A 14,160-nucleotide genomic window follows, 5' to 3' on the forward strand; every position below is an offset into this window, starting at 1 on the left:
CAAAACCGCAATCATGGGTAAGACTACCGACCTGACTGCTGTCTAGAAGGCCATCATTGACACCCTCAAGCGAGAGGGTAAGACACAGAAAGAAATTTCTGAACGAATAGGCTGTTCCCAGAGTGCTGTATCAAGGCACCTCAGTGGGAAGTCTGTGGGAAGGAAAAAGTGTGGCAAATAGCGCTGCACAACGAGAAGAGGTGACCGGACCCTGAGGAAGATTGTGGAGAAGGACCGATTCCAGACCTTGGGGGACCTGCGGAAGCAGTGGACTGAGTCTGGAGTAGAAACATCCAGAGCCACCGTGCACAGGCGTGTGCAGGAAATGGGCTACAGAAAAGCAGCACTGGACTGTTGCTCAGTGGTCCCAAGTACTTTTTTCGGATGAAAGCTAATTTTGCATGTCATTTGGAAATCAAGGTGCCAGAGTCTGGAGGAAGACTGGGGAGAAGGAAATGCCAAAATGCCTGAAGTCCAGTGTCAAGTACCCACAGTTAGTGATGGTCTGGGGTGCCATGTCAGCTGCTGGTGTTGGTCCACTGTGTTTTATCAAGGGCAGGGTCAATGCAGCTAGTTATCAGGAGATTTGGGAGCACTTCATGTTTCCATCTGTTGAAAAGCTTTATGGAGATGAAGATTTCGCTTTTCAGCACGACCTGGCACCTGCTCACACTGGTAAATGGTTTACTGACCATGGTATTACTGTGCTCAATTGGCCTGCCAACTCTCCTGACCTGAACCCCATAGAGAATCTGTGGGATATTGTGAAGAGAAAGTTAAGAGACGCAAGACCCAACACTCTGGATGAGCTTAAGGCCGCTATCGAAGCAGCGCCACAGGCTGATTGCCTCCATGCCACGCCGCATTGAAGAAGTCATTTCTGCAAAAGGATTCCCCACCAAGTATTGAGTGCATAACTGAACAATTATTTGAAGGTTGACTTTTTTGTATTAAAAACACTTTTCTTTTATTGGTCAGATGAAATAAGCTATTTTTTTTGAGATAGGAATTTATGGTTTTCATGAGCTGTATGCCAAAATCATCAGTATTAAAACAATAAAAGACCTGAAATATTTCAGTTGGTGTGCAATGAATCTAAAATATATGAAAGTTTAATTTTTATCATTACATTATGGAAAATAATTAACTTTATCACAATATGCTAATTTTTGGAGAAGGACCTGTATTTGTGGGTCTTGGGATATCTCAAATCCAATGTGACTCCTGAAAGATGGCAACAGGCTCTGCTGAGATTCCCAAGATTACATCGCTGACTGCCCCATTATTGTTCCGAAGGATGTAGATTTTTATGACCTCCTCTGCCAACTCTGCTTGTACGAAGACGGGTAGATCAGCTGAACCCTACAGGCAAATTTTAAAGATAACTGGTTAGAGCTAACATTCAAAACTGAATGTTACAAGAAAGTGACAAATACACAAAACAAATAGCACCTGAACAAGCAAACATTCTGTTGGACCATATGATAGGTAAAATCTCAAACAAAGTTTACTAGGGGGAGGAGTTGCAAAAATTAACAGCATTCTTCTTAACAAGAGGACAGGTTGATTTTCTACATAGGGACATTTATTTTTAACAATAAACCTAAAAGAAAAACGAAGAGAGACCAACTGCGAGCTTCTATGCTGTAAATCAATGCTATAGGCTTTTATTGAGGTCTGCATTATTTCAACCAATTTCTTTATAAACATGTTTAATATTTAAGTAAAATGACTAATGGTTTTGAAACAAAAAAGCTTGTTTAATTGCACTACTTGAAAAAAATATGCATTGCATTAACCCTCACACTCAACCCTTAACCCTCTAAATAATTCTGTGGCTTAGTAAATATTACAGTAATATTTAATTTTATTAACTTTATTAAAATCTCTGAATATAGTTCACTTGATTATACAAAAGATGGCTTTCCTGTAGCTCAAACAGTAGAGCGTCGGCGCTAGCAAAAATTGATTAAATTGTAAATGTGTACCTTGAAATGCAATGTAAGTTACTTTGGATAAAAGTGTCTGCCAAATGCATAAATGTAAACATTAATGGACTAAAAATACAACAGTTTATTTTATCTAAAATGTACAGTTATATTTTATTTTTTCCACTAAAACAATTTAGTATTAGACTAACAAATTGTTTATTTATAATACACATAATATATTTGTGAAATTTCTATCAATTTATTTAAGGATGGAAAATTAAACTGATCTGTTTCAGGGAACAAAAATATTGCAAATAATTTCAAATCAAAATGAATATATTTAAACACACTCTTAAGAAATTTAGTAAGTTTACTCAATTAAAACAACGTACCCCTCCCCCAGCCTCCGCTGTCCTTCAATACCCACCAGGTCTGGATTTGTTACATTAAAAAGCTTACGGTTTTCAAACTTTTGACCGATATTGTATGTGATCTAGGTTTCAGTGCACTAGAATGATTTTACAATGGAGCAGGCCTTAAACTGTCCGACTCCCTATAGTGGGAGCTGATTAAAACGCACCAGTCTATGTTATGTCCATGCCATTTTAAATACTTTTGCATGGCGTATTTGTAGTGGTGATTTAAGAGCTCATACTTGAGTTCGTGTAGTAATTATGACGTTTTACAACAACGTGACAGGTTTTTACAAGAAAGAATGTTGTCATTTGAAAGTTCATAAATGATGTGTTCCCTTTTGACAAGCCACTGACCCCAATGGGGAACCTGTACAAAATCGTTTTCCATTGGGCATGTATAGTTATAGTTGCTGGACCACGGTACACTTATCGTTAGACTTTCAAATGGCGGTTGAAATAAACGGTGATCCAAATAGTACGAACGTTAACCCACTCCAAAAACAAAACAAAAACTAACATACATATGGCTGCCCCACTAACTAACTTCGAAAACTACACTGTTATGTACACGTACACACGGTCAATGTTTAATCAACTTTAGAAAACATTTTTGCAAATATACATAGTTATAAAAGGACTACGTTACTTACAGGAAATTCGAGTAATGCTGTTCACGTCGTTGCTGAGAAAAGCAGTCCTTCAGTGACAGGTGCCTCTTGTTTGAGCCGCGAAACTTGTTAAACTTCTTAAGATAACGCAAAATACAAACACAATTGTTAGGAAATCCTTAATAATTAACTTCTGAATTAAACATTACAAACATAATTAGTATTAGCTGGCTAAATTATAACGTACCACGATTATGAGAGGAATGCGGGTCTTGCCGTTGCTGAGGAAAGCCGTCCTTCAGGTGACTTCGATTAAGCTACGAAACTTGTTGAATATGACGCAAAATACAAAGACAATTGTTAGAAAATGCTTAATAATTATTAACTTTTTAATAAAGTGTTACAAACGTAAATAGGATTAGCTGACTAACGTTACTTACCAGGAGCTGTGAGGTATGGCTAGTCGACGTCGCTGCTGAGGAAAGCAGATTTTTTTTTTCCTGCGGAGCTGCACACGTGATCACTTTAGCCGCGAAATTTACTCAATTTATTTAAACTGTCATTTATTAAGCTGGAACTTTATTTAGGAAAATTGGTTGGAAATACTTAATAATTTTAGTTTCTAAAACAGATCAGTACAAGTAAATAATTATCAAATATTTCTATTAGAATTCACCAGAAATATTGAAGGTATATTAAAAATATAATTAGTTAGTTAAATACTTATTTATTTTCATTACATAAACTTAAATAATATATGTAAATTTTAGAGAAATTATTTGTTGGATTTTTAATTATTCTTTTTAATCTGACCCACTCAAAATATCACTTAAATGATTTCAAAAGATTTTATTAAGTTAATATAGCTCTTTATTTTTGTGAAATTTACTACGCCACTGAATTATTTTTTACAGTGTACCATCATAATCATAATTCGTTTAAAACCAATTAATAATTATTAATTAAAATCAAAAACTAAATTTAAATGGATTAAACTAGCTAAATTGAATTACGCTTAATTTAATTGGGGCCATAATCATTTTTTTTCAGTGCAGAAAAGTGTATATATTTTTTTCTTTTTTTTTTAATCGACTGAAAGAAAACAGCACTACTGTTTCTTTAGATGTCGGTGTTGGTAATATAAGTTGTTTATACTGCTGAATATGCATTTAAATTAAATTTCTAATTTTTTTTGTATTTTTATTTTTTTAAAGGATAAAAAAAACTTTTATCCAAAGCGACTTACTTATAAGTGCATTCAGGCTATCAATTTTTACCTATCATTTATTATATATATATATATATATATATATATATATATATATATATATATATATATATATATATATATATATATATAATAAATGATTATCTATAATCATTTATATAATAAATGTATTATCTTTTTTAGTATTAAAGAAATGCATTTCTTTACAAATGCATCTTTCTTTACAGAGAGCTCCATCATAAGGAATGGATTGTGGACTGGTGGTGGATGAGGAGATAGCCCCTGCCTATGTAAAGCGCTTTGTGTGCTTAGAAAAGCACTATATAAATGTAAGGAATTATTATTATTATTATCTTACTTTGGAATTTTTTTAAGTTCTCCCATTTTTTGGCGGCTCTGGCAGGCCCAATCAACCTTCTGCACTGTCCTGTAGTACAAATAACGTAATGTATACACAATCACACATAAATTAAACCTCAGTTGTATTAATTTACCAGAAAAAATATCCTTGAAACTCATTCCCATCCATATTGAGCAGCGTTTCTCCGGCCAGAAAAGAGATGGCCATGAGCTTTTCTTTTTAAGATGAGACGGCTAACGTCCCCATCCATTCCTAAAGCAAATACAATTAGTTTTTTCTACGTAGACTAATACTGTACATAAATGCGTTCACTAACATAGCTGTGAACAATTGACCAAATGATCACCTGTTGTATACAGTATAAAAAGTTATTACTGTGACAACAAATCACCCCAGAATAATTTTGCTTCAGAATCTCTTTATAAATACTTATTTAAAACAATAAAAAATTGCTTACATTTGTAAAAGTTGCCGCCTCCAGCGTTGCCATCCACCTTTTTCCTTTATCTATCACCACATTGGATTGTGGGAAATAGTGCTTCAGCAAGTGTACATCGGTGTACCCTCAAAATAAGAATGAATTGTCGGTAAAAAGTAGTGGACGAATGTAGGGAATGATCCGGACAGCACTAAAAAATGGCCAACACCCCATATAGTGCACTCTCATGCTGCTGATGTTGTTATGACTGCAATGTTCTCCATGTTTCTTGTTTTCCCATCCCTGTTTCTGACCCTGGACTGTTTCCTTGCTTTTGATTGTTTGCTTCTTGCTCTGGCTATTGCCTGTGCCTAGCATTTTACTGTTTGCTGGTGTTTTTGACCCTGCCTTTCTGACCTCCTACATTACAATCACCTACAGTCCTTTGCTCACATTCACAAAAATATGATTAGCTCAAAAAGCTTGTCCAATTTCATTATGTAATTTCATCAGGAGGCAAAGGCATAATGTTTTCTGCTATTTTGTTGTAAGTAATCACATAATGCTAAACTGTGAACAATGTAATCTACTGAGGCCACAGACGGTGGACATAACCTGTACTGCACTTACAGAAGGTCAGTTAATATACAGATTTTTAACTTAAAGTGTTCTTCAAATTATAGATTTAATAGCTTTTCATGCTATGACTTGGGGTTGGAAACATTTATGATGTAGCCACATGTGCACGTTTACTAGACATTTAATCTCATTCTAGCATTTAATGTTGAGAAAGGGTCTAGCCTTGAAGCCTCAGAAGGACACATCCTCATTAGACTGCGCCCTTATGTCTGAGAAACACCTATAGGGTTGACTTACTTATTCCTCACTTCCTCATGGGTCAATTAGAGAACTGAACTGTCTTTCAAGATGCCTTTATCTGATCTGTTTAATGGGTTGGGCTGGAGGACAGAGAAGTGAAGAAATGAGGAAGCATCAGTTTAGTTAGGAGCACCCACTGCACTTGCTGCTGAGATTCCTGTTTAAGGTTGTTTGAGTACATTTGAGTGTTTAAAGACTCTTTTTGATGTCTTTTGAAGCCGATAATATGAGGTTGAATGTACAAAACACAAACTTAGTATGGCTCTGATGAGAGGTTTTAGGTGTGACTGAAAGACTTTATTCTTGTCACAGACCAGTGTGAAATGAAATCACTTCCTGTGCAGCCTAGACACTTTTGAAGATGAAAATAAACATTTTAAAGACAACACCTCATCTGTGAAGACGTACTGTCCGATACAGTGAGAGATGGATTCAGAGGATATTTATGAAAATGTTGAACGCAGAGATACTGGGAGCACAACTGGAGCTCAAACTCTGAGTCACGGCCGGGATGAAAGAAAAGATTTCAACAGTAAGAAGAAAATTACTCGAAAGTAGAAATATGTCACTATGAGGATTTAAGAACCATCAAATAGAATTTTAAATATTTATACAAATTAAATGTCAGTGTTTGTTTTTAAATGAAGTGTATTATCATGGACCTACATTTCCATTTACTTTTCCAAAATGTTCTTGTTTGGATAATTTATAAAAGCAATTTCAGATGACTTTTAAAAACAAACTGTTACGTTCCAAGATGTAACTATTACTATTATTGTTATTATTATTATTATTTGCTGTTATTTGTGCTGGAGGGACAGCATGAGAATGAAACTAGAAACTCCATCTGAAGTGTGCCCTATCATATGAGGAATGTATTCATTTCTTTATGATTTATTTGAAAATGACAGAGATAAAGTATATAGGTATTAGGAAAAGGGTTTCGTGAACTTGGCTCACACTCCGAACCAGCAGGTGGTTAAGTCAGAGAGAGCTTGAATTTGTATGCCAACCGTCATTCAAATTTAAAATAAGAAGAAAATGCTTGCCCTTTTTGGCCTTTGCTGCCTCTGGGACTTTTTTGCTTGCCCCAGACAATGCATGTGTGCAAGCTGTTGGTGTATAACTTTGAAAATTTGTAGAGATTTGTAGAGAAAATGTACTTTGTTTTATACAAGTAACCTCAAAATATGAGTCTTAAGTTGAAAGTTTAATTATTTTTGAGGGATGATGCCGTTTCTTTTAAGCTCAATGTTTTCTCCAGTTTTTGGTTTGTAAGAGAGTCAAGTAACTGTTTTGAGAGGTTAGAAAGTACCCCTTTTGTAAGTTAGTCCTGTTATGTTTGTTGTTTTGGCCTGGTCCCCTCCTGAAGCCTTATTTTGCTCTGTGCTTAGTACTTTTTCTTTCTTTTTTTTGAACTTGTTAAATCAGTTTTCTAGACAGTGACTAGTCTGTGTGATATCTGTAGAGTGCTGGGGCAGGAGATAAGATCTCCAGGTGGCTGGTTGAAAAGTGTTGTTTTTTTTCTGGCTTTGTTCATAAATTTTCTTGTTTTGGCCATCCCTGACCCTTGACAGGGGAGGCATGTAACTACTCATAAAACTTAAAAAGGCATTTCTATTTAGATATGTAGTAATTTCTAATAAAAATGAATAGTTAATAATTGATATCTGTTTTGTTCATGTTTGTCAGGAGGAAGTAGATGTTTGGTGTTGATCTCAGTGGGTCTCGGGCTCATTTGTGTTCTTCTACTGGTCTTCATCATACTGCTCAACATCACCATCACAGCAGAGAGAGACATGATAAAGAGTTACAAGAACACCATTGAAGAGTTCAATCAAACCATCAACAGCTTAAAGCACAATAACACTGATCTAACACAGAAGAACCTGGAGCTGGAGACCACAGTCAAAGATCTCACTGCTGAGAAAAACCAGTTACAGAGAGATTTTGATTCTTTGAACAAGAAGGGTCCAGTTTGTTTCTTCATGTCCACTGAGTTGAGCTGGTCTGACAGCAGACAGTACTGCAGGGATCGTGGAGCTGATCTGGTCATTATCAACACTGAAGAGAAGCAGGTGAGTTTGTGTGAGAGTCTGTTAATGAATGAGAGCAATCACACTTATTCCTGTTGTTCTTCACACAGAGGTTCATATCTTCATTAGTCAGTGAGAAAGTGTGGATTGGTTTGTCTGACAGAGAGAACGAGGGCGTCATGAAATGGGTGGATAATTCAACACTGAAACAAGGGTAAGAGATAAACATCACTGTGTGTTTATTTTAGTCTTTGATTCTCATTATAAAATCCCAACCTTCAGAAGAAAGCAGAAGAGAAAACTCTTCCAGAAACAACCACAATTAAATACGGAAGTTCTAAGCGGCCATGCATTATAGTTTTTTAATATATCAATTTATATATATTATAACAAATGAATTTTCTCTAAGAAATTACAAAACTGTGCAGGTGACACTATAGACCTGAATATAACTGATGGGTGTTGTACACTATCCACTTTACTGTACGCGGACCTTCCTCGTGATCGCTACAATTTGTGCAGTCTTGTTCATTACTTACATTTAATGAATTCATAAATGTTAAATGCTTGAATCAACATGATTATTTTGTGTATTAAGTTCTTGCTAGATGCATGAGTTTCACCAACGCATTCTGGGTCATAAAATAACTGCTTATCCTATCGTTAATGCACATCTTGTCAGTAAAGCCTTGTAGTAACAGCTGCTCGATGTGAAATCACGCACATGATGGAATTTACCGCTGATTAGAGAACCCGCTTTACTGACGAGCTGCGCATTAACGATCAGCCGATCGTGATCGGAGCAACCCTAATCAAAAGCAAGACAAATGTAACCCCCATTTTCATATTCGCCTGGTGCTGCTGCTTTTGACTGCGATGGGCTTTAGGCAGCGTGGGGTCTCTTCCAAACAACAGATGATTTTATTCCTTTCTTGGGAACAAACTTCCAACTCTCACCGGTAGCCATGTTGTCGCTTGCTGTTTCGTGCGTGCTATGATGTTGTTGTTGTCGCTTGCCATACTGACATGTGAAACTAATGCTACTGAAGCTCCAGGGAGCCAAAAATGCGCCATTACACAAAAACTCGATTTACTTATTTTTTAAATCGCCTGTAACAAAAAATTTGAATTAATTCATTCAATCGATTTTTCGCCCAGGCCTACATCACTGTATTATTCTGTTTGCACCTGTATCTTTATTTGTGCTTCTTTGAGGCACATTATTGTTAGTTAATAAGCGGAGATGTTCGTTTATCTACAGTAGGACGGGATTTAACGATGTAGGCTATTTGTGATGTGCCTCTTTTCCTTATTATTAATCTTTATTGTTAACCATATAATTTTTTTTCTACACACACACACACTACACGTACACATGAACTCTCTTTTCAAACAGAAGCTTTTAACACACATGATATCGGTCACAGCATATAATGACTACTAAAAATAACAAATTATATAATTTTATTTCAAATAAAGGGAAAATTATAAGTGAGTTTAATCCAAGAAGCTCAAGATCTTAGAATAGTTCTGCATCCTTCTGAAGTGTTTGCGGTGTTGCCATTTAAACATGTTAATTACAAAAACAAAACGTTTGGTGTAGGGTCGCTGGAAAAATCAACAGTGATTGATCCGCCTTTTTTATGTACCGTATTGTAGACGTTATTACCTAGGAGAAGCAAAATCTGCTGAAATATAGGCTACAGTAAGAGCTCCTGCATGGTCCATCAAATGCCTGTCAAAGTTGAGTTTGTTACTATAGCAACAGTAAAACTGTCATGTCGTTATAACGAGAAAACAAACTTCATTATGTCGAGATAATGAGAAAAATAAGTCGTTATAATGAGAAAACAAGAAGGAAAAAAATTATAATGCATGTTAATTAGGACTTCCGTAATTAAATACATTTTACTGTAAATTCTATAAAGAAAACTCGGACCCACTTTATATTAAGTGGCCTTAACTACTATGTACTTAAATTTTAATTTTTAATTTGGTACAATGCACTTATTGTGTACATACATGTTTTTACATTGTACATATATTTGAAAAATATCTGCATGTAACTACATCTGTAATTAATTTCTGTAATAACATGTATAATTACAGGGTTGACCCATCCCTCACACCTTAACACACCCTTAAACTAACCCATACCACCAAATCTGTCCCTAACCTTACCTGTTTCCCACCTCAATAGCAGCAAAACAAATTAACAATACAATATGAACACAATAAGTACGTGTATTCATTTTTTTATGTAAGTACATAGTAGTTAAGGCCACTTAATATAAAGTGGGACCGAAAACTCTTATTCTCTTTTACTTGTCACTTCTGCTCCAGCTTCTGTACTACTTTAGTTTACTCTTGAAACATACTATTATACTGAGCATTGTTGATTTCATAAATTTGTGCTTTTGAATAACTGAACCCCTGAAACATGTTGTTCAGGTTTTGGCTCAAAGATGAGCCAAACGACTACAATGGAAATGAGGACTGTATTGAACTGAATTATAATAGAGAGAAGCCGGGATGGTCACCACTGAACGACTGGAATGATCTTTCATGTTTTGAGAAGAAAAAGGGGATTTGTGAGAAATAGGTTTCAACCTTTTCCTATGGTTTTGTTTTTACTTTCTAATATAATCATTCTTATTGTAATCACATAAGTTCTTATTTAGGTCCCTGCCTTTAAAATAAAAACAATCAGCAGATCTTAAATTTGTTAGAAGGACAATGTGTAATTTTCTTATTGCTATAATAATCTTTATTTCTGATGGCGTGACTTTGGGTGATCTGGGACACAAAACCTCTGATGTGTTCATGTTTTGCTCCATCACAAGCAGCTCTGTATTAATATGATCTTAGTTCAGTTGTTATCATGATCTCATTTGTTGATCTGAAGTGTTGAGGAGACAATCACAGTAAACTACAGAAATCTAAAGTGTCCAGATTACTCTTAATCACCTTCTTACTCTGATATTGAATGTCTGTAATTGCTTTCTCTCTGAATAAATTTGCCAGTTACCATGTAAACTGCATTGTTATTTTCATTTTATATTTAATTTTTATCTTATGGAGAGATATTCTCCAATTCAGCAGGAGGCAGCAGGGAGCAGGTTTATCAGACTGAAGTGTTGAGCTCCAAAGTGATGCTCAAGTGTTTTTCCGTCAAAATATAGATATTTGTGTTTCAATCATCCGAAAGTGTATTTGATACTAATGTAGTTTCATAGATTTAGAACTTAAAGGGGAGAAAACACCCTTTGAAGCTTCGAATCAACTGAAACAATGGGCTAGTTGCATATCTCCGCCATCTTGGATTTCCGGTCTTGCAAGTGTGTGCGTAGATATTTCCGGTTGTGCTAAACGCCAGTGCAGAGAACCAGAGAAATCTAAATATTACCTTCTATATATGTTTAAAGGATTTATAATATCACTTCAAATGCAAATAAGATATACACTGCTATTATTACTATTCTATAAACGTTAACTGAGCCAGTGCATCTGAAACGGTGTATGTTTGGGTCCGGTGAATGAATTAAATACACTAATGTTCCCTACTGTTCACGAAATGAAAATTGAACTCATGGTGTGTACAAACAGATACATAATTTATTTTTACCTTACCAATTATGTAAATGTAAAAATTTATTATTTCTCGAAAATATTTGTATTACGTTGATTATAATTTTTTTGTTTAATGAAATGTTCACCTTTTGAGACATGGGCTGTGATTTATCTTCATGTTTCTCAGTTGTGCACATACATTAGTTTGTTTCATCATTTTCACAACATATTATATTATTTGACATAGTCAACTTTGCATTAAACATTTTGAAATGAAAAAAACGGGCTGTAAAATAATACAACTAACACATGACTCATTTTAATATTTGTTTTATCTGAAGAATTTGTAACAAAATACATGCGCTACTAATAGACAAAATTATTTATGCTGCAGATATTTTACAAAACAGATAAACATCGATAAAAACACACATGAATGCAAACAGCGATCTTTTAATTAATGCAAACCTACCATAATAGTATTGCATTAAATTTTACACAGTTATAAACTGTTATCAAATAAAGTTAATAAAACATACATACTTTATCAGAAATATCCGTCTCATTTGACAGTCAGAAACCTTATGATCTTATATTTAACAGTCAGAACAAAATCAGCTCTTCGAAAATGTAAAGTATTGCATATTAAAGTGATTTGTGTTTGAAAGAAGAAATCCCTGTGGACTGATTAACCTGAAGCTGACGCTGATCCACATAATCAACAGAAGAATAAAGCAATCTCCGCGTTGTATCTTGATTAATTTCCACACAGAGGTACGCAAAAATTTAGGGAAGATGTTTCCTTGTGTCTTTGATATACCACTATTCGCTGTTAAATTTGAAAAACATTAATTATATCCATCTAGCCAAGTTTTGTACGTAAGTTTCCCTTATGGTAAATGCGAGCGTCGCAGGACCGGAAATAAGTATGCACACACCATAGACAGTAAAAGAAATGGACACAGCGACCCCATTGGAACTCAATTGAGACAAGTGAAGCCCATTTTCAGCATTTTTTAGCACTTCCGTTTCTGACGCGCAGACTCAAACGAAGCTTGATGACATCAGCAACCTGTCTGACAGATGTAAATCTTCTAGTAGCTGTGCGTGCAAACTGCCATCGTTAATCTTGCAGAGACGGCGAGCTTGAGCGGGGAGTTCTTTGTTGTGAGTGAGCAGGAGTAAGTATTCTGATGAATTATTTTGTATAGTATTTTAAAAAGTAACGCCAGTACGCCATATTAAGTTAATTGCCTGCGAGCTTCTCCTCCTGTCTGTACGGTAATGCGACAGAGAGTCGAGTGGTTATGATGCAATCGTTAGTCTATTTTTTACAAAAACTGTTTCTACGGGGCCATAATGTAACAGAGAAGGTAATGGAGCACTTTATACATTGTCGTGTATCTTTAGAAATAAATAATGGACAAACGGAGTCTTTAAACGCCTCAGATGTAAAGTTATTCGCTGTCAAAGTGACGCCAAAATGAATGGGAGTCAATGGAAATGCTAACGCAAGTGAAGTTCTGCTACAAGATGGCAGCACGCGGCCGACTTCAACTTCCGGTCGACTTCCTTGCCGCCTGGTACACACTCGCGTCGCTGAAGCTCACCGGCGCCATCTTGTGCACCTAGCCCATTGCTTCGCAATTTGATTCACGCAAAATGAAGCGCTATTAAATACATGCTGAAGACGCCTGCTGGACAAAACTGTATAAATGTAACAAACTCATGTCAAAAACATGCAAAAGACCGCTTTTACAAAACCAATGCAAGTGCTTTATTAAAAGTATAATATTTATTATATTATACTTTATTAAAAGTATTAATAAAATTGTTGACTGATGATTTTATCAGGGCATTTTTTGTGTTCATTTCATATTCTTGTGAATCTGGTTCCCTGTAATTGACTCCAGTCCAGCAGGACGCAGTACAGAGCAGGTTTATCAGACTGAAGTCTTCAGAGAGGAAGAGGAACATCAGCTCCAGAGCACTTGCTGCTGTCATTCAGTGTCTTTCATTTGGGGCATTTAGGGACGTTTTTCCTTCAGGATCCCGTGGAAAGGACGGATTTTATTATTTTATTTGGTTTTTAAAACAATGTACATGCAAAACCACTAAATTATATGTTCTTCATGTTGTTCCAACAAGTAAAATGGTTGTACGGCGACCGTCTGATTAGTTAAAAAAGTGCAAAATAACCCTATCAAGAGAAAACCATGCAGCTACAACGTTAGCTGCTCCAACAAAGGATCGTTTTGTCATTCCGACTCCGGTTTACGTTACATTTCAGCTTTACTTCAGATTTACAGTGATCTGGACGGTTTTTAAGGGGCTTTCTTTCATAAACACAAGGCCGATTTCTGTTGACCGGGTTTTGTGAGCCATCATGGCCAAAGTGCAGGTGCTAAACGTGTCTGTTCTGGATAACCCAGGGGCGTCGCTAGGCCCTTTTTAGGGGGGCTTCAGCCCCCCTAAACTTATGCCCAGCCCCCCTAAAAAATTATTTGATTAATTAATTAGTGATCGCTTCAGTCCCCTTTAAAAACTCATTTGAAACGGTGGCAAGCTGCATCAAGTTCCGGCTCCTCCCCTTATCTGAGTCTGCACGGATTCAGCGCGTTTTTCAATCCACAGGGGCGCCGAGCAGAGCGAACATCAGAGAGTACAAGGTGTGTGTGTGTGCTCTCGCATCCAATACCAGTACGTCTTCGCT

The 14,160-nt window shown here is 35.9% G+C and overlaps 1 protein-coding gene and 1 long non-coding RNA gene across 2 annotated transcripts; one reads left to right on the forward strand and one right to left on the reverse strand.

The window, feature by feature from the left end:
• Nucleotides 1–3,055: 3,055 nt before the first annotated feature.
• Nucleotides 3,056–3,423, reverse strand: LOC113053471 (uncharacterized). The gene is made up of 3 exons (XR_003277233.1): nucleotides 3,396–3,423; nucleotides 3,203–3,280; nucleotides 3,056–3,092 (listed from the first exon to the last, which is right to left on the reverse strand). It is a non-coding gene; the product is annotated as an uncharacterized LOC113053471 (long non-coding RNA).
• A 4,010-nt stretch (nucleotides 3,424–7,433) lies between these two features.
• LOC113108905 (C-type lectin domain family 4 member A-like) lies at nucleotides 7,434–10,479 on the forward strand. The gene is made up of 3 exons (XM_026272323.1): nucleotides 7,434–7,919; nucleotides 7,988–8,091; nucleotides 10,329–10,479. The coding sequence occupies exons 1-3, from the start codon at nucleotides 7,641–7,643 to the stop codon at nucleotides 10,477–10,479; spliced, it is 534 nt and encodes a 177-aa protein (XP_026128108.1). The 5' UTR covers nucleotides 7,434–7,640.
• The last annotated feature ends 3,681 nt before the right edge of the window (nucleotides 10,480–14,160 follow it).

The sequence above is a fragment of the Carassius auratus genome, chromosome 1 (assembly GCF_003368295.1).
Source record: "Carassius auratus strain Wakin chromosome 1, ASM336829v1, whole genome shotgun sequence".
Taxonomy (NCBI): domain Eukaryota; kingdom Metazoa; phylum Chordata; class Actinopteri; order Cypriniformes; family Cyprinidae; genus Carassius; species Carassius auratus.

Bases quoted from the DNA above. Each gene is read 5' to 3' on its own strand.
- LOC113108905 (XM_026272323.1), top strand. From the start codon at position 7,641: ATGATAAAGAGTTACAAGAACACCATTGAAGAGTTCAATCAAACCATC. The intron at 7,920-7,987 runs GTGAGTTTGTGT...TTCTTCACACAG, and splicing joins TCAACACTGAAGAGAAGCAG to AGGTTCATATCTTCATTAGT. The intron at 8,092-10,328 runs GTAAGAGATAAA...CATGTTGTTCAG, and splicing joins AATTCAACACTGAAACAAGG to GTTTTGGCTCAAAGATGAGC.